The 24513-nt window shown below is 31.9% G+C and overlaps 2 protein-coding genes and 1 pseudogene across 4 annotated transcripts in view; 2 read left to right on the top strand and 1 right to left on the bottom strand.

Annotated features, from left to right (window-relative positions):
- The window catches only part of LOC111619739 (ras-related protein Rab-14), a 67295-nt gene that overhangs the window by 7342 nt on the left and 35440 nt on the right, over window positions 1–24513 (top strand). For all 3 annotated transcript variants that reach the window (XM_023361566.1, XM_023361548.1, XM_023361557.1), the window contains 2 exons: window positions 10108–10213; window positions 18761–18938. In XM_023361566.1, coding sequence (XP_023217334.1) covers window positions 10108–10213; window positions 18761–18938 — 284 coding nt within the window. The remainder of the gene's footprint in view (window positions 1–10107; window positions 10214–18760; window positions 18939–24513) is intronic.
- On the top strand, window positions 340–2446 carry LOC111619842. The gene is made up of 3 exons (XM_023361667.1): window positions 340–493; window positions 665–963; window positions 2118–2446. Exons 1-3 carry the CDS (start codon window positions 340–342, stop codon window positions 2364–2366), a joined length of 702 nt encoding a protein of 233 aa, XP_023217435.1. The 3' UTR covers window positions 2367–2446.
- Window positions 2435–3650, bottom strand: LOC111619849 (annotated as a pseudogene).

Consider the following 24513-nt stretch of genomic DNA (forward strand, 5'->3'; position numbering starts at 1 on the left):
ACAATTGCATGACAGGTTGCTCTTCAGCATGTTCACATGTTGGTGCTGTACTGTTTGCTTTAGAAGTGTGGGTGTTAGAATCCGAGAGTCAAAAACATAAACTGACAGAGCAAATGAGTGGTTGCCTCCACATTCAAGAATTCTTTCTCCTTGTCTGTTAAAGGAACTAGATTTTACATCATCAGTCTCAAAGTATAACTGCATGACTGGTTTAAATGTTAACCAAAGTTTAGGCAAAAAGAGAAACATGAAGGTAACACCTATGAGTGACAGTGAGCTGGATTCATTTTTGTCAGATGTCAGTGTAATCCACAAGCTTGCATTTTGGTTGTTACACCAATGTTTTCAGATTTTGTTCCAAGTGAGGATATACCTTTTACTTTAATGTTTGGAAATCTTTTCAATCCATCTCTTGTTGATCTGGAGTGGCCTGAGCTGGAAGAATACTGTTGCAAACTATTTCAAGAGTTACAACTTTCAGAAGACCAGATAGGTAAAAAACATAAGTGCCATGACAACAAAGCAATACAAACAGAAACTTTGGTATTATTATCGTATCATTTTAGATGCATAACTGCATCTAATATGAAAGCAGCATGTTACACAAATTTAATTAATCCAGCAAAGTCACTGATTAAAAAAATTTGTTACCCATTTGAACATTGATTCAAAAATCCCTCAATAAGGTGGGGATATGATCATGAAAACCATGCACAATTGAAATACGAAGAAAAGCATGCTAAACTACATCATAATTTCACTATTAAAGATACAGGATTTTGTGTGTTACTAGCTCATCCATTCATTGGTGTCTCACCTGATGGTCTTGTAGACTGCAATTGTTGTGGCCAAGGAGTGGTTGAAGTGAAATATTCTTGGTGTCAGCAGCGACAAAAAATTGATGAAAATATGTCTAATTTAGTTAAACAGAATGGTAATTACACATTTAACAAAAGCAGTAATTATTACTACTAGGGTTTCTCATTTCCCGGTATTTTGCTTGTCCCGGGATCCCGGGATAAAAGTGAACTGTTTCCCGGGATCCCGGGAAATCCCGGGATAGAATTAATTATTTTTAAGGTATACAAAATATCTTGAAATCAAATGATATAATTATTTTCCATTTTTTAAAGTAATTTTAAAGTTTTGTAACCTCCAAAATCATATTAATAATGCTGTGTTAGGTCTATAGGCCTATAATAAAAATTACCTTTAAATAACGTAGAAATTTTCACAAATAGAAAAAAATTAATTAAAGTTTGCTGGAAACTGCATACAACAACAACAAAAAAAATGTTTTGAATTGAGTTAAAAATTAAAAAAATGAACTTCTAATTTAGAAGGTAATTTTCGTTTTTTAAATAAAATATAATACAAAATATTGCAAACTTTTATAAGATTTTAAAAAGCAAAGATGGTCAATACTCCGATAACTCACTCTAATTCTTATTTTAGTAATGAAAAGTCTTGCCACCGAGAATGCCCTTTCCGATTCAATTGATGTGATTGGAATAGTGTTTAATGCATTTAAGAGAAGACAGATATTATGTGTTTTTTCACCTGTAGCCTGGAAGCTTTCGAGTTCGTTTTCGAGATTGTAGTACTTCTTTCGCTCTCTAGTATTCTTGATTTGTCTACCTTGGCTGCTTTAATAGCGGCATCAAGCTTAGAGCTCGATAATTCGGCAATTCATTTGGCTTTAATAATCAGGTTTATGAAGAAAAACTTCATACTTGCAGACTTTGTACTCGTTTGTATCCTTGCCCAATTTGCACAATCTGGCGTCAGGCATTTATTGAAGCTACTGGGCATGGTTAAAACTCAAGACAGCGTAAGCACAATTATTCCAGATATTACAGGTTCCGACAAGTAAAGAATTTTTATAGTCATGCCACAAATAAGCTATATATTGATTATTGACCATTTGTGACATGCTATAACGAGCAAAAATTTAAAAAAACTAATAGGTAGGTTTAAAATTAATAAATACAAATGTATTCTGGCAGTGAATGAGTTAATTATGCTTTCTATTTGCAAAACTCCTCAACCTTAACACAAAATAAGAAAAAAAGTGAATTTTTAAGAAATTTGCGGGATTTCCCGGGATAAGAAAAATTTCCCGGGATATTTCCCGGGTTAAAAAAACAACCGGGATCCCGGAATCCCGTTTCAGAAACCCTAATTACTACCAAATGCAAACACAAATATTTGTATGTTATGTTGAATATTGTGACTTTGTAGTTTGGACAGAAAAAAGTTTGCACATTGAGAGGATTTATAAAGACTTTACATTGTGGAACAGTATCATTGAAAAAACAAGAAAGTTTTTCAAATTCTGTATACTACCAGAACTGACAGCATGTTAGTATTCAAAACAATAAATCGAAATTGTAAGTAAACATTTGTTAAAACATTACGTAGTGTAAACTTGGTTTTATTCAAATGGCACAACACTATTACATAAATTTATTAAAGCATAACTGAAATGTACAATTTTTTCTATTGATGTGACATTGTCATGTTCCTTTAGTGTCACATGCTCAATTGGCAATGTCGACTCTAGTATTTTAAAATTATTTTTAATGTGACCGATTACTTGCTCCACATGGATTCTCAAATGAGACATTTTTCTGCTTTCTGCTACTTCCAATACAGAAAGTTGTTGTTTACCTCTGGTAAATGCAGGAACTGCTAGCTATGCACCAGTAATTCCAACACTGTCTGCAATGTTGAAACCTCTATCTGCTAGCACTGTCCCCAAGCAGTAAATATTTAAGCAATCCTGAAAATTCCCTTACTAACTCTTCCTCCCCAAGGTTCTGATATAAAAAACACAGAACCTTGAGGAATAACACTTATTAAAAACTTTACTGTGTTATGGTGATTAAACTGGGATATTGTCAAATAGTGAGCATTTAATGACAAAGGCCGTTCAACAAAAAGCTCAAAACAGTTTATTATTACTGCAATCTTATTGCCATTAGTTTTTAAATTTTTTGGGCATAATTTTTTGCAGCACATCTCTCTCAGGCCAAACAATCAATCTGCTTAACCTGAAGTATAAATGTGCAGCCACTTGTCAAAGATTTGGCATATTGTTGCCTTTGAAGTATTAAATCTGTAAGCCAAATCTTCCAAACTTAAATTTAAGCGAAGTCTCATCAAACATACTATCATCTGTTGAAAAGAAGTTAATTTTCTAGAATTTGGATGATCAATTTGTTTGCAACAAAGATTCAGTACCAATGAAAGCAATTTAAAATTGCTAAGTCCAGTAAAAAAATGAACCTTGTCATCACTCTCAAAAAACACTTCATTAGGAACATATGTTTTTTTAATAATAAAACATCAGTTTTCAAGTTTTCACACTCATGTTGCAAGCTTTCTATATCTTTAGCTTTAAATTCAGTCTGGCATGTGACAGTTTCAACTACAGATGTAGTTTGTACCCATGCATTAGATTTTAAAGGCTCTGCTTCTTCCACGCTTTCAATTGTTGAGATCTCTACATCTTTAACAGTAGAAGATTGGGTGCAAGCTTCAGATGCCTTAGAAGTTTCAGCTTCTAAGGCAACTCGTATCTTGCAATTACATGCTCTTTCATAACGCTCCTGATTTGCAGTTAAGTTGTGGCCACTCTCATAACCCATGTATAATGTTGACACCCAGTCTGGTGACAACTCATCATACAATGAGGAAGGTTTTCCTTTGGGGTGGAAAAAATTTTTAAATATATTCACAGTATATTAATAAATGACAATTTAATATTAAAACATTATTATTAATATACTGTGTTTAATGTTAATAATTTTACATATATTAAATATCAAAAGAATTTATCATTATGGTATGTTATATATGAATAAAAAATAAGAATTTGTCAGGAACAAGTTGAGCGTTACTATGTAATAATTATTTGTTACTAATGTAAAAAATCACTGTAAAAAGTAATATCTTAAAGCAGCGATTCCAAACCATTATTCATTAGTGTACCTCCATGGCATTTCCAACTTCCCAACAAGCAATGCATGCGCAAATCTTGCACTGCCTATTTGTAGAGAGTGTTGCCATTTTGAATTTTATTTTGATTTTGTTCTCGGTCCTACAAGTCTGGTTTTTTTTACGTGCGAATGATTTGGGCACCTAATACTTTGTGCCAAATTGCAACTTTTGACATGTACTCCTTCATACCTCTAAGCTGGTAACACAGCAGGATGTATGATTTTATAAACAAGACACTCTCTTATCAATAAAAACTTAATAAAAATATTGAATAAATAATGAAAAAAATTACATCTTGTAGAGAAAATCTGGAGAAACTAGCTATGTCCCTTTCCTTGCTAACAATAAAAAATACTTTTTATACACAAAAGAATACTTTTTTCAAACAACATGTAGGGATATTGCTGAGAGATAATAATAATAACGGTAATACACAAGTCAGTAGCATAGTCTCACATAATGGTATTTCCACTACCATTGACAGACTACACAACATTTGATCTGTTGCATTGTACACTCGGCAGCATAAGTTTTTATTTCTATTTTTGCATTTTGAAATGTATCATAAAGTTTGTGATTGTTGCAAGGAACAATTTTTATCTAATAATTTTTTAATATTATTAATTTGTGATACATAATATGATTTTTTCTGCCGTAATAACTAACTTTTTTCTGTACCCCTAAACAACCTATCACGTACCCCAGGTTAGGAATCACTGTCTTAAAGAAATGTTAGGTTATTTTGGTGAGCAACATTAACTTAGCTATTTGTAAATGAACAATGGAAATTATTGACTTATCTTAAAAAAATACATACTTTTATATATGTAAATTAGACTGGAAAAACAATTGGTTCAAAATTCATTTTTAATTCATCTGCTAAGTGATAATCTTTGTTTAACACTTTAATATTAACTCTACTGTATATTTGTTACAAGCAGACACTCATGCAAAAGTTTATCTAATTTATTGATAAGTAGTAATCTGATATTTATTGCTTAGCTGAAATGAAATGTTTTTGACAAACTCTTTTATTGATATTCACTTTATCCGTATTGAAATTTTTTCAGTTAATTCTTGAGAGCTATGCAGATTGTCTTTGTCATGAAAGTTCCTCAGTTTGGGGTCCTTGATGACAAATAATGCCTGGAATTTTAAAAAATGATGTTTCTTTGTTCTTGAGTGAACTAGCATTACACCCAATTACATAACAAATCACCATAGGGATATTCGTGACAAAAAAACAACACAAGAACTTTAGCTAAAGCTCACGTGAACACACACGCACAAAACATAAACAAAGATGATGGTGGACAATTGCGGATGCTCATGACGTCATTCATGATGCCAACATGAAACCTCTCCATATAGATCCAACAACACCAATGATGTCAGCACCCCACCCTTTATTTCATCTGACTTGTACTCAATACAGGGTGCAAACAGTTAACAAAAATAGTTGAATCATAAAAAAAGGCCCAAAAATCTGGGGTTGTCTTATAGGACAGATACAAAAAACATTAGATTGAAATTTATATAAATTAAAACCATTATAAAAAGAAAGACAAATCGTAATTATTTCATAGAAGAGAGTAGGGTATGTGCACAAAATAGAATAGCCCATATGATGATTTGTGAATAGTAAAGGTAACCTGAATGCCAAATCAGTGCAAATGTTTACAACAATCGCAAGGCAGTGCTGCCAGATTTAAAAAAATAAAATTTGTTTATTCGAAAAATTACAAATATGACATAATTCCGTATATGCTATACAGTATTATTATTCAGATGATGATTGCTGATCTAAACTAAATTCATAGGTCATTGATAGTTTGGGGGTCGTCTTATAGACAGATATATGCTAAAACTATAAAACTTTGATGAAAATTTATACCTCGTCTTATCTGAAAGTTGTCTTATCTGCTGAGATATATAGTAAGTGTTGTAATTTTGAAATGGCAACCTGCCTTTATTGTTTACCTTAAAATTATTTTAACTGTAAAAAACGATGTTTTTAATACACAATCCAGGATTCCAATCAGTTGACTGATACTACTGTGTGTGTTAGCATGCTTAATTGTGGATGTTGAATGTACTCTTCACTCTACATTATTTTAATTTAGTTTATTTTGCTGCTACAATGCCACAAAATGGAAACACACAATGTGCATGTTGAAAGATAAGCTGGACATTTTGAAAAGGCTGGACAAGGGTGAAAGTGCAATGAAATTGGCAGTAGAGTTTGTAATGGGCAAGGTCACAATAACCAACTGAAAAAACCCGTGCAAAGATCAAGCAGTTTTGTGCCTCTACTTCAGTAAAATCAGTTGAAAATTGACATACAGAAAGGCCTCAATGTTTGACAAGCTTGATGAAGCTTTATTGATGTGGTTCACTCAAGAAAGGGAAAGGGACACCTCTAAGTGGACCTCTTGTTACAGAAAATTTCCTCTCTGCTGACCAAAACATGTTTGGATTAGGTGGATGTTCAGATTAGCAGTGTTTGGAGTAGTGGAACTCTATTGTTGTTAAAATTGTTGGTTACGAAGATAATTTTTTTTTGAGGTAGTGAATCATTAAAATTTAAAAAAAGACATTTTATTATATAAAAACAATTTATTCTGTAATTAATCCACACCTGTAAAACTACTTGATTTTGAAAAGAAGGGGAAGAAAAACAGTTATCTAATATTCACTAATAAAATTCTGTAATCTGTTACAGAAATGTAAATTTATTAAATTTATTCTTTTTAATAACTTTCTGAAACTTTAAATTTTCTATCAATTTGTTAGTATTTCATAATCAGGAATGAATATTTATTTTTTTACACAATCAAAATTATTAAAAGGAAAACTGATCCTGTTTAAATTACAGTTATACAAAATGCGACTTTGGAAAACTGGAACGTATTTCAATACTTAACTGGAACAACCAGTGCACTTTTCAGCAAAGGATTGGTTATCTGATGAATGTTTTTGACTTAATTTAAAAGTCTTCCTCGGGTCACTGTAGAATGTTTTTTGTTTTAAAATGGATATCATCATTTTACAACACTTTCAGAATTTTAAATTATGGAACAACCAGGATTCATTCTATGATGGCAGTTTGAAAATCAAAATTAAAAACCAAAACCAGTTATAAGGGCACATTATAACAAGGGCATTACTGTGTAATGCATTGTAACTGCTTTTGGTTTTTAATTTTGAATTTGTCATCTTCAAGCAAAAAAAAAAAAACCAAATTTTAGAACATTGATATAAAATCTTAAATTTAATGTTAACTTGTTCCAATTAAATTTTAGAACATTGATCAAGTACCCTCCTAGATAGTTCCATGGAAAGTATATTATTACCAATGTCATCTTGGTGTTCTATTACGCAGCTTGTAATTTTTTTGTGACCCTGATTTAAATTACCTTCGCATCACTGGTGTGGTGTTGTAAGGGAATTAAGTAAATGCCTGACTTTTCTAAAGCAGATTAACTGCCTCTATCATCACAGTATTCTGCATAAGGGCAACAATGGTATTACTGGAAGGTTAAATCCTAATTTTTGAAACTTTCTGGTGATGTGCAAGGATATAGGTCCAAAATATGGGATGATATTACAATTAATCCATGTGAGTAATTGAATTAAGAGTGGGGATCTGTGAGAATTTTTGTGGGAGAGTTTTAGGTCTGACATGAGAAACATTGAGAACAACTGATATAAAGTATATAAAAAACAGGAGTCTGAGTCAGTCCATTTTTACCAACTCTGACTCCTCTAACAATGAATTTGCTTCAGACACTAATTCTGTAGCTTTTGTGACAATGCTCATGCATGTCTCTTGTACTCATTGGATTTAGTCCTGGCAGAGTTTTTCTGTTCCTATAACACAAGGGAATACAGTATGGAAACTTTCCAGACATTTAAAGGACATTGAAACATACCTGAACAACAACCCAGAAAGTTACTTCCAGGGCATTTGAGAACCTTTGACAATCCAAGCTATTATGTTGAAAATTAAATTAGCAAAATTGCTACCTGTAAGATATTTTTTCCATTGAGTTATTTCTGGAACTTTCGGGACAGATTATAATAGTAATGGTTAATAATATATTTATAACAAGTAAAATGGCAAAACCATATTTGGGACAAAACTATGTCTCAGAGACAGAATCTCTTTGATGCTCAAGGCAGGTCTCGTTCTCATTCTCCTATCTTCTTTGATATCACTGCTTTTGGGTGCAATCGTTCAAATTTTGCCGGCCATGACCACAAGATCGTCCATGATGTACCTTTGATGAAATTAACTTATCTAATTTCAAAATTTCTCTCTGTTGCGTGTCAGCCCAGGTTGAATTTTTGTTGATGCGTAATGAAAAGTTTCTGTTTTTGAAAAAAATAATCATGGCTATTGTATTGTCTGAATTTTTTTTTATATTTTGCACAAACAATATACAGTTTAACCCGATTATAATGTTATCAAATGTAATGACAACCCTAATATCTGAGTTGCACTCCCAGATATTAAGGTTTGAAACACTCCCAAATTTACAAAATTAGATTACAAATTTTATTTAACCTAGAAGAAACTATGTTCAGTCCTAAGGTCAGAGTTCACTTCTTAGAATGATTGTGGGTGGTACCAGGGATGCACAACCTTTTCTGAAGAAGGGCCAAATTAGGATTAAGTTTACTGACTGGGGGCCGGACCTCCAAGTGATTAATGCGATGGCTGAGATTGGATGCTGGCGGCAATCTTCTTGATGTCTAGCGTAATGGCAGATGTTGAAACAACCAGCAGATTTTCCAAATTCTCGTTGGTTAACCTGTTCCGTGTTTTGCACTTGTTTANAGAACAATCCCCTATTTCTCACCTCAGGGAAAGTCATAAAACAGTTGGGTGCTAATGACTTGGTGAAAGGGAAAAAGTTCTACACTTAGAAACTTTGAAAGAAGAGATTTGGCCTGTACCGTCTGCGGGCCGCATAAACATTAATAGGGGGCCGTATGTGGCCCGCGGGCTGCAGGTTGTGCACCCCTGGTGGTACTCTCCCCTACCTGACTTCGGTGGGGTGAGGTGGCTGTTTTGCCTGTTTGTAGAAGAGGGTCCCCATTTTGTATTTTATTTTGACTCAATTCTCGGTCCCCTGACTACTTACGAGTCTGGATTTTTTATGCACAAATGATTTGGGCACCTAATACTCTGTGCCAAATATCAACTCTCGACATGTACTCCTTCATACCTCTATGCTGGTAAGAATGAGTGGCAATACAATTTTATAAACAAGACATAGTCTTGTCAATAACAAGAGAAATAAAGTAGTAAACCAGTAACAGAAAATAGTTTATCATTTAATTAAACATTTTTGATATCTAATAAAAATAAGTGTTTCAAGTTTGTAGCTTTATTACACACACTTTTTGATAAGATGGCTTTTTTGCAGTAAGATCATAACAGGCTATTAAAAACACTGTATTATTAATTAATTTTATTATCCAAAAAAAAAAAAATACAAAGGGCTTTAACAATTTTTTTGTCACAATTGTAAATGTTTTTGACAAACGTAGATGGTGGAGAAATATAATCAAAAATTAAATTTTAAATCAATAATTAAAACTTATTTAAAAAAATGATTTGTAACTCATGAAAAATTTTAGCATACTAACTGAAATGCATGTTATATGATTGTTTTTAAAAGTTGAAAATGGTTATGTATTTCCACAATTATTTATAAAGAATGAATTTCTTTAATCTTCCTTGATTAATTCTATATTCAAAACAAGAAAAATTATGATTCTACAATTAAAAACATAATTTGTTTGTTTATTGATTAAAGAGGGAAAAAATAAAACTAAAATTATTAATGATATTAAAAATATTAATACAAATTATTAAAATGTGTGTATTGTATTAATAAATTTGTATTAATACTGTAAAAATAATAATTTACATTTTTTCTGTTAGTTTTTGATAATTAATAATTTTTTTAAAGTTTCACCATTTGAAATTTTGAATAAAAATTATCAAATGATTACGATATTTAAAACTGATTTTTAGTCTGGTGCTTATGATGTAAATTATAACAAAATTTATTTACATTATACTTTTTATTTCAGATGGCAGCAGGTCCTTATAATTATTCATACATTTTCAAATATATTATAATTGGAGATATGGGTGTTGGAAAATCATGTCTTCTTCATCAATTTACGGAAAAAAAATGTAAGTATACATGATTTTTATATTCTTGATGAATCATTTGTGAAAAGTTTTTTATTTTTAAAATAACATAATAAAACAATGAAGAAAATGATTTTGTGTATATTTTATTTTTAATTCTATAAACTAAAATATATATTTCATCAAAGAAATTAGTATAAATGCACCAATATCCAAGGATGCAGAATATTTTCAGAATCCGAAATTTCCCCAGAATATAAATTTTATGTACAAAATTTTCCTAAAGATTGTTGCACATTAGAATGCATCCCTATTTACTTCATAATACTGTACAGTATAATGGACTAATTTTGTGCTGATTATTTAATTATTTATACTGCCTCTTTTTGGAATACATCCCTGTCATAAAATTGGCAGCCTGCACAATAAATATGGATATCAATGATGTTTTTCATTTTGTAGAGTATAAGTATTTAGCCAAGAAAGTGGTCTTTCTGATGCGGGTGGCTGAAATGAGTCATACCTAAATTGTTCTTATAGTATTGAATTCTATGTAAAGTTCAGAGGAACTTTCCTAATTTGTGTATTAGAGTTCTCAGAAACATTAAAATTGAATTAGTATTTAAAATTTAAAAGTTTGCATTTTAACACTATTTTAACTTCAGGTTTGAAAGTGGACAGTTCTATACTGTAGTACAAAAATGTCATAGAGAAAGTCTTTAAGCATTACTGAAAAATTAATGTGTTGTGGGAAATTGATAAAGGCTCAAAAAAGAAAGACACTGCAGCAAAGTTTGGAATTCCTGGGAGTAGTTTATCAATCATAATAAATTCTTTATTACGGTTGATAAAACTTGAATCAATTTTGAAGTTAGCTGATGATGCAACACATACAGCAAAACATGCTAGAACCATGCTTTCAATGCAGATGAAACTGGTTTATTCTTTAAGTGTACACCCAATACAATGATCACTTTTACAAATGATCGATGTTTTGATGGAAAGCAGAGTGAAGAAAGTATCAGTGTATTAATTGGAGCAAATATGACAGGAAGTTAAAAATTGAAACTGTTAATAATGGGAAAAAGCAAAAATACAAAAATACATGAAGTTTCAAAGGGATGAAGTTTGTTGAAGTGGCTTATCATTTTAATAAGAAAGTGTGGATGACTGGCCAAATTTTTGAAGATTCATTATTGAAACTCAAACAAATCACAACAGAAAATTAGGAAAATTACATTAGTTGTAGATAATCGTCCAGTAAATCCTTCCGTGTTAATAAAGTCTTAAAGATATGGAATTTTTTTTCTACCAAATTTAGCATCTAAACTTTAGCCAATGGATCAAGTCATATTCAAAAACCTTAGATTTCACTATCATGAGTTTTAATGAAGATGATTAATGGAGTTGAAAACAATACGACTGACAAAATTAATTTAAGAGAATGTTAAAATCATTTTGTCAGCCATATTAAATTAATGAGATTTACAAAAAACCCTCATGGGTTTTTGCAAATCTTCAGTTATTTTGGTTCAAGAGGTCTGAATCCAATAAAGTGGAGAAAAAAAGGGAAAAAATTCTGTGCATGTATTCTGTGCAAAAAATTCTGTTGGCATCTATTTCATTTAATATCTCAGGATGGGGTAATGATTAAGAAATGAAATTTGGTGTGGTAGCTTGTGTATAAGGGGCATTAATGCTATTAAATTTTGGTGTTTAAAGATTGAGGGAGCGGGGAGATAGATAGGAGTCACTTTTCACATCTCAAGTGGGGTCAGACTTAATGAAGATTTTTGCTTATTAGTATTTACAATTTTTTGTAAAACTCATTTCTACCCTCAAAATTAAGCTTTTTGTCATTTTATAATAATAGTTATTTTAACAAAATCTGATAACAGATTGCTCCAGAAACAATTTCAACTTTGTGCTAGTATGTCTTAGTGTTTTTTACTGGGAAAGTTATTGTGAGAACTGAGGGGTATAGCTTTGAGCTTCTTCCCACTTAATGGCGGCTCTGTCAGAGAATGGCTATATAGGACGGCAAAAATGTGAGTGGGGAAGGCAATGGGTAAGTCGACAGGTTACTGATTGTACTCAAGGATGACACAGCATTAAATATAAAATAAACATAATTAATTATCTAAGTATCTAAACCAGTGTTTCTCAAAGTGGGCGATAACGCCCCCTTGTGGGCGCTGGAGGCTTTCAGGGGGGCAGTAGAAGGCTCAAAGAGAATTGGGGGCGTTAAGGAAATATAGAGGGGTGACGGCAGACAAATTCTATATATAAAAATTCGACGGAATATATATAAAATGTTGACATTTTATATATTTTTTATTTTTTATTGAAGGTCACAACTTGAATATTTCTAACACATTGACTTTTATTTTAGCTCAGCGTTTCTCAAAGTAAGCAATAACGCCCCCTTCTGGCGCGATGAATAGATCTATGATAGAGGCAGGGTATTGAACGGTGACCAAAGGCAAAATTGGGGCTGATAAGAGGAAACATTGCGTTTAATGGTTTCCAGATGATGAGAACAATGTACAGTAAGGGCACAAAGTGTGAGATTCATAGAAAAGTTTTCCTAAGAATATTTCCAATCCTTTTCTCACACAAGAGAAAATGGGTTAGGGGGCGTTGGGTATAACTTTATGGAACAAAGGGGGCGGTGGATCGAAAAAGTTTGAGAATCACTGATCTAAACTATACAAACACTTATAAATCGAAATGCAACAAAAAGGTAATATTCCAAAATATTCTATATCGCAACAAGGAATATATGTTCGTTGATTAGCCATCTAAGTTCTAGCTCTATAAAACATATTATTATTTTAAATTCAACTAGCCTAAAATAATCTATAACCAAGAGAGAGAGACAAGGAATGAAAAAGAAAGGATCAAATTTAGAGCATGCGATTTCCTCTTGTGGTCCTGATATAGTCTAATGGGCATTGGTAAGAACTGTCCCCATATCAGCTGAATCTACTTGTAGTGTCTCTTATCCTCGGTTCAGGATCTTGGCAAGAAGGCAGGGGTTGCGACGGACGGTATGGCGGTATGGGTCTGGTGTCCCTTGATGTCCACCTAATGCTATCAGCTGTGCACATCCGCCTGATGTGTCTGCCTTTGCTATGTCTGCTTCGGCTGTCCCCTGGCTGTGTCCACCCGGAGGTGCAAGTGCGACCTCTCTTTATTCCCGTCCTGAGGGGGAAAAGTTCGGGGAACATTCTGATGGAATTCCATGTAAGTTTGCCTGGTTAGGAAAGGTTTCGATTTCTGACAATTAGTATATACATTTCTATAGATTTATTACTTCTATCTGGTATTGTTACTCTTTCTAACTCATAAATTTGATAACACCGTCAAACTAATGGAATTAATTGCTGGAGGTGACTAAGATTAGGATATGTAGTGCAACCTTAGTAATAATTGTTCACTTGGTGGGTCATTCGATCAGTTTTATCTTTGTTAAAATCGGACAAAGTAGGAAATGTGTGGGTTGTGTTTTTTCTCTCATCTCAGAAAGGGTTAAATGGTCACTCCTTGAAGTGACGGAAAATTGAAAAAATAATGATGAGAAAAATTTATCAAAGCTCTAAAATTCACGCTAGAGCTCGAATTCTCACACTATGAAACTTGTTACTGGAGTTTTTCTTTGATTTCCATATTGGTGTACCGTTTACAAATTAAATGTTTTGCAGGTTTGTGGTGATTGGTCAATTAAGTTGGAAACTACTACCCTACTATTCTTAAATACCGTAAGGTCTCTTTTTATGCGGATTATTTTTATGCGATTTTGAAGTTGTGCGGTTTGTATTTCGTCCAAAAATTTTTTGGACAAACATACATATAGGCTTGTTTAGGAAGCCCGCGTACGGACAGTCTCCAAAAATCGTGGAATGCTTAAAGCTCACTCCATTTGTTCCGCTGACATATAACGTTTATGGATGTAAAGGACAGCTAGATCTACCTTAATCGCTTTAGTTCCTAGCAATTTTTGATATAAATGTAATTAAACATAAAAAATACTTAAAACTGAAAAAAACGAAAGAAATGCGTTAATTTTGAAGAAAAAGCTTCAAAGTTTAACTTCCTTTGTCTCGCCCTTCTGTGAAATTTAACACTGATGAGTCATTGTTTACACATCTGGATGACCTTGAACACAGCTGGAGTTGGATTTCCCGGGGCATTCTCATAGACGTTGCGGGAGGACAAGGGTTTAAAGTAGGGTGAACACTAACTGGCCGTATATTTTTAAATATTTTTTAAAAATTTGGAGACTTAAAAACATTCCAAAAATTCAAAAAAAAAATTCAAAAATCTTAAGGACCGTGTTTTATGTAACCTGCTCGAGTTAACTCGGGAGAGGAACTAAAGGGTTAAAATTTAATTAACTCTTCACATCCAGATGTCAGTGATTTGTTTTTAGAGTGAGCTTTTGCAATTCGGGGATTCCCCTTGTACATGATACCATCGACAAGTCGCTATTACATCATTCTGAGTTTCGCATTGAAAGGTATAAACTGTAATTGTTTTGAAATTAAATTTTATATGAATTTCTTTCAGACATTCGAAGTAATTTATTAAGCAGCCTATTTCTTTTAATTTCTGCAAACTTTTTTTATGCGGTTTTAAGTTAATTTTAACTCATTGTTTTGGTTTTATGCGATTTTAGAAAATTACGGAACGTATCCCTACTTTTTCAAGGTAAGTAAAGTATTTTTTTATGCGAATTTTTTATATGCGCTTTTCTGTAGAACGTATCCACCGCATAAAACGAGACCTTACAGTAGTGGTAATTTTGTACTTTGGCCATTTGGTTACAGGACTTCATTTGATTTATTAAAATCAATAGTCTGAAATTGACTGTTTCATAATTGCAGAATTTATCTACTATGTTTCCCCGAAAATAAGACATCCTCTGAAAATAAGACCTACCATAGGTTTTGCTGAATTGCTTAATATAAGGCCTCCCCCCAAAAATAAGACCTAGCAAAGTTTTTTTTACTCGTAACAGTCATCGACAGATGGTTGAAAGTGGCTGTTGGCTTTTTGAAAGTACAGCCACTGATTGGTCAGCAGACAATCACGCCACACGGCATGATTTGCATAAAACTATGGCTTGGGAATCACAGATTTGCATAACGTTACGGCTGGGTGATGGCCAATTGGTCAGCCGGGAATCACGCGACATGATATTTGCGTAGTGCTACTGTTTAGTAAGCGCTAATTGGTCATCGAGCCTGATGTCGACGCTATAAAAAAGCGACAGTTTGACACGACCGGATATACGTCACTCTCGTCTAAGTTCGACTTGGGAATTTTTTTGTTCAATAATAAATGTGAATTCTTTGTGGAAAAAATAAGACATTCCCTGAAAATAAGACCTAGCGCATCTTTCAGAGCAAAAATTAATATAAGACACTGTCTTATTTTTGGGGAAACACGGTAGCTCTCTGGTCTTGCTAAATAACATTACATCCTTTGAAATTAAATGTCTGAACATCTAGGGCCACTTTAATTTTCTGGCACTCCCACTGAATATGCTATTTTCTGATCTTATCATAACAATATAATCCTTCTCTTTGTAGACTTGCTGTTTTCTGGAGGCTTGCTGTCATCCAATGTTCAAAGTGGCATTTTTACAAAATGGGACACTCATCTATGTAACGATTTGACCTATAATAATGTTACACTACTGGAAGATATCGCCCTCCCTAATGTTGAAGCAGGAGAAGTAGCTTGCAAAACAACCATGTGCCATTAAAAAATTATCCAAAAGCTTTTGGAAACATGTTTGATATCCCTGTTGTCTGGGAAGAAACAATGAGTGATTTCACTAATGTTTCCCTCCTCCCACATAATTTGTCACAACTGTTGATTATAGTCATTTATTTTAGTCTTGACTGTAATGATGGAAATTGCCTTGTATGTATACTTGCTCAGTCTATTATCAGTGGCCTCCCTGGCAAGAGGGAGTCAACCCTTTCATTACCACTTATTGCATAGTGTCTCCTGATCCATTCCAGAGCATATTGGTTCTTTCCATTAATGACAGCCAAATTAATTCAATTTGCAATAGGGTGAGTACTGCCAAGATCATTGAGGATGTTGGCAGACATGAAGGAGCTTGTATAGATATTGACCTTGTTTATGGGTGAAATGCTGGTTATGCCAGTCCAGAGTACTCCTGGATTGCTGAGAGCTCAGTCTGCAAGACTGCAATCCTCACCCAAAGTGGCTCATCAAAACCTATTTCAAGTTATAACCAATCGAACATCAATGTGAAAATTTCAATATTACTTTAAAATTCATGGATAAATCATTTCATTAGTTGGAAAATGCTGACATCAAAAATGATGATTATTTTTAAGTAATAAGATTTAATTTATAGTCTTACTTCAAAAATAGATCTCCATGTTCTGGAGAATGTACCTACCTCCCTGTAATTTATGGCCGTGTCCCAATAATTAGCATTGTATATTTTGAGAATCTCTAGATGTTTTAGATAAGTCCAGTTCCTACTAAGACTTCCATTTCCTATGTAAGAAATTTACATATCTTATGTTTTTTTAATTATTTTTAGTAAGTATAATTTGTGCTGGATGTTTCTGGTATATTTATGTTCATCTGGCTTGAATATAAAGTTGTAATATTAAAGAACATGAGATAAAGTTAAAAAATAGAATACATAAGGTTTAAATATAAAAGAACATGAGAATAAAAAATATAAAAGTAACAAAGCATGTAAACATGATGTATGTATAAAAGTAACAAATGATAAATAAATATGAAATAACTAGTTCTGTTTTATTATATAATTAAGTTCATTAATTAAGTGACCACTATGCATTGGTAAGCATGTTAGCATCTCAATGATTGATGCATTTGGACATCTTATTGGCCTTAAAAATGTCTAGTTTTTTCTATGTAGATAAGAGTTGATGTTAGACAGGCCTAATGAGTTATGCTTGTTCCCAATTCACTTGAATACAGATATTTAACTTATATATTTCTTAGACTCTTCCATCTCATACAGGTTTGGCAAAATATTACCAAGGTATACAGGAAACCTATTCAATACTTCTGAACCTGTTTTGATTCCATACAACTCTATGGATCCTCCTGAACATATTAAGCTCTCTATTTCAGATTCTGATAAGAAGAGTTTTACCCACTGCACTGGCATCTTAGGCACAATAGAGGAATTCAATTACATTTCAAGGATTGCTACACAACATGGATATCCTGATAAGTTGCTGATTAATTGTAATCTTTCAAACCTCAAATGAACTTGAAACCAATGAACCATAAAAATAGAGTTGTCCTGAACGATTTTCTGACTTTAAGAAAGCTACAAAAGAGGCAGCCCATTCTAACAATCTTACATTGGTATATAGAAGCAATTCATGTCTTCAAAATTTTACAAAATGGTAAGATACCATATAATTTCACCACAGCTTCTGGGATTTACTCCGTCCCAATAAATAACCAACAATTCACATTGAAACTTGTCTACATAGGTACCACTGAACATTATTTGAATCAAAGATCACAAATACACAATTGACAGGAATTTATCTAATTAATTTAAACATTAGCAGCTTATGCTCACCACCATGATATGCAAGTGAACTGGGAACAAGCAAACTTATTAAGCCTGACTCTAACATCAACATTCTTAGCTATCTGGAAAAATTGGAGATTTGTAAGGCCAATAAGAAGTCTGCATGTATCATTGAGATGCTGACATGTTTTCCAATGCATGAGTCACCTTATGAACTTAAATAGTTCTGGCTTATTATATAATTATTTCATATTTATCATTTGTTATTTTTATACATATATCATGTTTATATTCTTGTTACTTTTATATATCAAATTTTTTATTCTCATGTTCCTGTATATTTAAACATGTATTCTATTTTTTAAACTTTGTATCTCATGTTTTTACATTTTATTTAAATTTATATCTTCTGTTCTGTAATGTTACCACTATTTTAGTGTGTTATGTAAATGAAAAAGACCAGTCAGTTTGATCAAAAACATTTTTATTATAATAAACTTCTTGCTAGAATTTCAAAGATTCAATTTTACTTGTATCAATACACACAAATTTGATTATAAGAAAGCATTGGCAAATCTGATATATTTAAAAAGTTGATATTGACACAAAATATTTTTTCATTTATGATTGTGCATCTTAACAGTCTTCATTTATGTACCTTACAAGAAACTTTTAGATGCCGTCTGCTAGAGAACAATTTCGAATATTCTATAGAGGTCTTGAAAATTTTGAACTTCAGCATCAACTGAATATTTTAGATTCTAAGAGATGTCAAAGTTTGACCCTTGGGATGCTTCTTGGGACTGTCACCATCCACTTGACAATTAATTGCTACCTGTCTATTTTTAATTATTTTTACTTAATGTAAAAAATTTGGTCTACTAAATAATATATTTTTATAAAATGAGGATTGAATTTAAAACTTGTAATAAATATTTTTAAATAACAAATTCAAAATTTAATTTTATGTAAAGTAAAATTTTGGAAAAATATAATAATTGATATATTTGATAATCTAGTTATGGCTGATTGTCCTCATACTATTGGAGTAGAATTTGGAACACGAATTATTGAAGTTAGTGGTCAAAAAATAAAATTACAGATATGGGATACAGCAGGACAGGAACGTTTTCGGGCTGTAACTCGGAGCTATTATAGGGGGGCTGCTGGAGCTTTGATGGTATATGATATTACAAGGTAAGAAAATTTAGTGATATAGTATATAAGGAAAATGTAATATGATATTAAAATTACTTTCAATACCAACATGAATATTAAATTTATTTAATTTTGGAACTAGAAATTACTTAAAACATTTTTAGTAGCTTATTTTTATATAAAATTGCATAGCAGTGGTAGATTAATCCATTAAGAGAGAGACTATAGTAAACTATAGATAATTTTGAGTAACATCTACACATCAAATACATTTTGAATTCTTGCAGGAAGAGTTTTTAATGCTTTGACTGTTGTTCTGAATTTTGCATATCATTTGAATGAATTGCAACTTTTGTTTATTAATAAATATCGTCTGAGGTGTTATAAAATTAGCCATAGTTTTAAAAGAATATTAGTGAAGCTCTGCCATTGTTTTTAATTTAGTATGATACTTAAATGAGTGAATATTTATTTTATAGTAATGAATACAGTTAAGTATTTGCTAAAGATAATTTTGTTACCTAATTTAGAAGTTAGATCTATGTAGTTGGATTAATAAGTCGTTGGACTCACATGGATGGAGAAACAAAAAACTAAAATTTTTACTGACAAAAACACATTATGTATAGTACATTTATATTTTAGTGTACAAGCCAATTTGTTCAACACACTTTTTCCAGTGGCAGACAAGCTTTTCACATGCCTATCTGAAGAAGGTTGGAGAAAGGGTGCTCAGAAATTTGGATACTTTCTCCTCAAGCTCACCAACCAATGAGAAGTGTTGTCAGATTTTTTTTTCTTTCCAGCTCTCAAAAAACAGCAGAGTTGCTAGGTGAGATTAGGCCTGTTTGGAGGTTGTGGGAGCTCTTGAAATCGTCATTGTTTAATTGTTGCTTTTAAAACATGATTGGTTTGGACAATTTGATATTCTATCTGCATCTCCATTTTTTCAACTGAGACAAGTTTTAAAATAGTACAGTGGGTGATTGGTTAATGAACATAATTCATTCCAAGATTTTGTTCACTATCCAAATTATTCGTTAACCGATTATCAATTTACCATACATTTGTATGGGAATTTGATTAATTCTTTCTGGAGACCCCAAAAAATAAAAAATATATACTTTCTTACTACGTTCATTTATATCTAATAATAAAAATACATATATATGCAGTTTTGCATTTTTATTAGTTATGTTTTTTTGTTTGTGTGGGTTAAAGAATTTGTCTAAGGGCGATTGCTTTTCTCTCTTCTTCAGGATTTTCAGAAGTAATTAATAGCATTGTAATTGTAGAGATCCCCAATCCTATTAACCTCAACCTGATTTGTATGCCATTCTAAGATTGTTGATCTGACATCCCCCACTTCTTCAAAAGATCTTCAATTAATAGCAGATATCCTCTTTTTCATAATGAAACCTATCTCGCTGAGTTTCTTGGTGTTCTTCTGTCATCAGATAAGTTTTTCAGGTTTCATTATAAGCTCTTCAATGTTTTTTATTTCTTAGAAGTGATTTTTGTTACTGTGTTAGCTACTTGAGTTTTCTTGATTATACTGTATCTTTCTTAGATAAGATTGAACTGTGCCCTACTGTAGTTTTGTTCAAGCCATACTGCCCAGCAACATCAGACATCTTCTACCCATTCTTTACCTTTGCTATTTTATCTTTTGAAAACAAAACTTGATGCAAAACTTAACGAGTGCTTTCCCGACAGTCTTGTGAATACTATAAAAGAATTGTTTCTGTCAGAAAAATAAAAGGCTGGAATTACAAGGGAGAGTTTCAAAGTTCGGAGGAATACTATCTGATGAGTATATTCCGGGTTGAGCTTCAATGTCGACGTCTTCAGTGCTCCGAAAAGCTTCAAATTGTTGCCTGAAGACAAGGGAAAATCAGTCAGTATTTGCTATTTTTGTTGCTTCTTTTTATGTTTGTTCAGTGAACACATGTTTGTTATCCAAACATGTGTTCACTGTTCTGAACAAACACATGTTCTGATAACATGTATCTGAACAAACATAACATGTTCATTATCCGAACATATGTTCGTTGTTTGATCATAAAAATCTTTCGCAAAAGTGTTTGTTATCCGATTTGTTTGTTAATTGATCATCCACTGTATTACTATATCTGTGCATGCATGTCCAATGTCCATTGTGTAACAATTTCTTCATTTTAACTACTTAAACATGTTGTCAACATTACCTATATGCAGCAAAACTTGTTATTTAGAAACTCAAGGAACTAAAAAATATGACTTCGAATTATCTAAACTTTTTTGAATCAAATTTTATTTTTTATAATTCTCATATAAAATTATGGCTTTATCTTATATAATTTTACTGGTTTGGTTACAAACATGTTAATATTATGAGTTCTTATTTAGTAATTTAAGCTATTTCACAAAGTTGGTGCATACTTAATGAAAACAACAAAAACAATGAAATTACATTCCAAGCAAGACTTGAAAGTAATGTATGAAAGAAGCATAAGAGCTTCAATAAGAATTAACTGTGCATTTCATCTAGAGCAATGGTTCCCACCCTGGGGGTATGCGAAATTGCGTGAAGGGGTACACATGGCAATCTAAAATCTGTCGATTTAAAATTTAAATGCATGAGATGAAGCAATCAAAAAAATAATGGGTGGACCATCAAAAATTCGGCAGTTTACAACATGATGTCGAATGCACAAATTTGTTTATTTATAACTAAAAATAATCTCAAAATTTCATAAAAAAATGCATTTGTGACAATACCTAAGTGAAATTCTTACGTAAGAAACAAAAATTGTACAATTAACACAAATTGTGTTAATTGTACAATTATCATTATTATCATGTCAGCGAAGCGGCAATAAAATATTTACCACCATTTTGCACAACATACCTCTGCGAGAGCAGATTTTCGGCCATGACAAACATGAAAACTAAACATCGTCACCGACTTCAATTAGAAGATGACTTGAGACTGAAGATGACCAAAAAGCAATCAGATTTTACAAAGTTGTTCAAAGAAAATCGTGCACATTTGTCACATTAAAATTAAATAACCTTATGTTATTTTCATTATTAGACTATTAGAATTGTATTTTAAAGGTAATAAATGTAAAAAAAAAAAACTTATTCTATTTATCACTAGCCATCTACCACAGCTTCGCCTGTATTATATTGAATTTTCTTGTGGGAGTAAGATATTTTCTCGCAGTAAAATGTAGCCCATGTCCATCTCCAACACAAAAGCTATCTCTGTGCTAAATTTTATTAAAACCTGTTCAGTTCTTTAGACATGAAAAGGCAACAGACAGACAACAGAATTACCTTAGAATTTATAATATTAGTAAGGATTAATATGAATTTCTGCTATAAGGGATACACTAGTTTGAGCTCTTTCTTAAAGTGATACGCAGGAAAAACTAATTGGGAACCACTGATCTAGAGAACCAATGGCCAGTTCTATGAAGAATTCAGTCTTTAGTTCAAGATTATGAAAATTATGTGATCTGATGAATACAAGGTGTATTAACGATGAAAGCTATGTACACATTCTATCCTAAATATGCACATATATTTAATGGATTGTAGAAGTATTGAAACAATAGATTTTTGCAAAAAATGTCAAAAATAATTAAATGTCAGATGTATTCCATAAAAATAAAAAAAAATTCTTTCTTCATTGGCAACATGTGCAATGCCTGAATGACTTTGAATAGAAATCCAATAAATAAATAAATAATGTGTAATTGGTAAAAACAAAACTGCTATTTGGGTGTGGAAATTTTTCTTAAAACACACAATATGATGAAAGTCTTTGAATTAAATGATATTTTTGTGGGTCACTGACCAGATAATGACATCGACTTTCATTGTCACATCATTGTCATATTTACACATACAAATATAAACACCAACCAAAGCCCGATGCATAGCAAATAGACACCCACAATTGACGTAAATAATCGTGCTATAATTTGGAAATAATAATTATGAATTACAAATGAAATTTGGCACTAGAGAGAGGTGTTAAAATTAATAATTATAATATTTAATTAAATAATTTAGATTAAACTGGAAGAAAAGAATCGGCCCGAAGCAGGACTTGAACCTGCAACTCCCACTTACCGTGCAGATGCATTACTGGCAATGAACTTAATGCTTCCCTCTAGTGCTAAATTTCATTTGTAATTCATTATTTCAAAATTATAGCCTGATTATTTACGGCAATTGTGGGTATCTAATTGTACACATATTTTGGAATTATTCAAACTGAAATATATGCAAAATCCTATTCTCCTGGCCAAGACTAGACTTTACTTCAAATTATGCAATACTTTGAATTGTTCAATATTGAAATAATACTGTTTTGCTGTACTGTACATCCTGGTGATTCAGAGGACCTATTGACCCAACAACATAACTATTATGTTTAAAAGTAATAAAAAATAAAAATGATGACAAATGAAGCCATTCATTCAAATTAGATTTACTTGAATTTTTTTGTTTTAAATTTATTTGTTTTCATTGTTAAATTACATTAACACTGAGACAGGAATAAGATCAATGTCCTATTGCTATCTTAATGTGATATCACATTAAATTTTAAATGTAAATAAATGTAAATATAAAATAAAAATTTAAAATTATTTTACAACAAAATTATAAAGGTTGAATAAGATAACCTTTTTTAAATTTTGTTGTAAAATAATTTTAAATTAATTTTAGAAAGAGTTTTTGTAAGCCTTCTACTGAAGACAGACAGTAGTCTGAAATGCCGAATGAAACTAGGCTAGATATCTGAAAAATAATCTGAAACAATATCTAAACAATATCTGAAAAATTATTGCCATCCTCTAGATCAGGGTGTCCAATCTTTTTGTTTGTATGGGCCACATTGCAAGATGTCATGGAGTTTTGGGCCACAAGTATATTATATATACTTGTGGCCCAATCCTTAAATATACTTGTATGTTTCAGGATTAACTTGTCTAGATTATAGTAATAAGTATTAAATCTTTATCAAGAAAAAGGATATTTTAAAAAATTACTTCTACAGACACTTTCAATTTTTACTTAGAAATACAGTGGGTGATCGGTTAATGAACATAATCCGTTCCAAGACTTTGTTCGCTATCCGAATTGTTCGTTAACCGATTATAGATTTACCATAGGTTTCTATGGGAATTTGATTAATTCGTTCTGGAGACCCCAAAAATAAAAAAAGTATATACTTTTTTACTACATTTATTCATACGTAATAATAAAAATACATATATACACGGTCTTGCATTTTTATTAGTCATATTTTTTTTGTTTGTGATGGTTAAAGAATCTGTCCAATGTCAATTGCTTTTCTGTCTTCTTCATGATTTTTCAGAAGTAACTAATAGCATTGTAATTGTAGAGATCCCTAGGCCTATTAACCTCAACTTGGTTTGGATGCCATTTTAAGACCGTTGTTCTGACATCTTCCTACTTCTTCAAAAGATCTTTAATAGCAGATATCGGCATAAATCCGCATTTTCAGAAGAAAACGTAAAAGAATTGTTTCTGTCAGAAATACAAAAGGCTGGAATTACAAGGGAGAGTTTCAAAGTTCGGGGGAATACTATCCGAT

Source organism: Centruroides sculpturatus, unplaced genomic scaffold (genome assembly GCF_000671375.1).
Source record: "Centruroides sculpturatus isolate CEXI.00-Female unplaced genomic scaffold, Cexi_2.0 scaffold44, whole genome shotgun sequence".
NCBI classification, from domain to species: Eukaryota; Metazoa; Arthropoda; class Arachnida; order Scorpiones; family Buthidae; genus Centruroides; species Centruroides sculpturatus.

Coding starts and splice junctions, on each gene's coding strand:
- LOC111619842 (XM_023361667.1), top strand. CDS start 340: ATGTTTTCAGATTTTGTTCCAAGTGAGGATATACCTTTTACTTTAATG. Junction 494..664: donor ACTTTCAGAAGACCAGATAG/GTAAAAAACATA, acceptor CATTTGAACATT/GATTCAAAAATCCCTCAATA. Junction 964..2,117: donor CATTTAACAAAAGCAGTAAT/TATTACTACTAG, acceptor ATAAGAAAAATT/TCCCGGGATATTTCCCGGGT.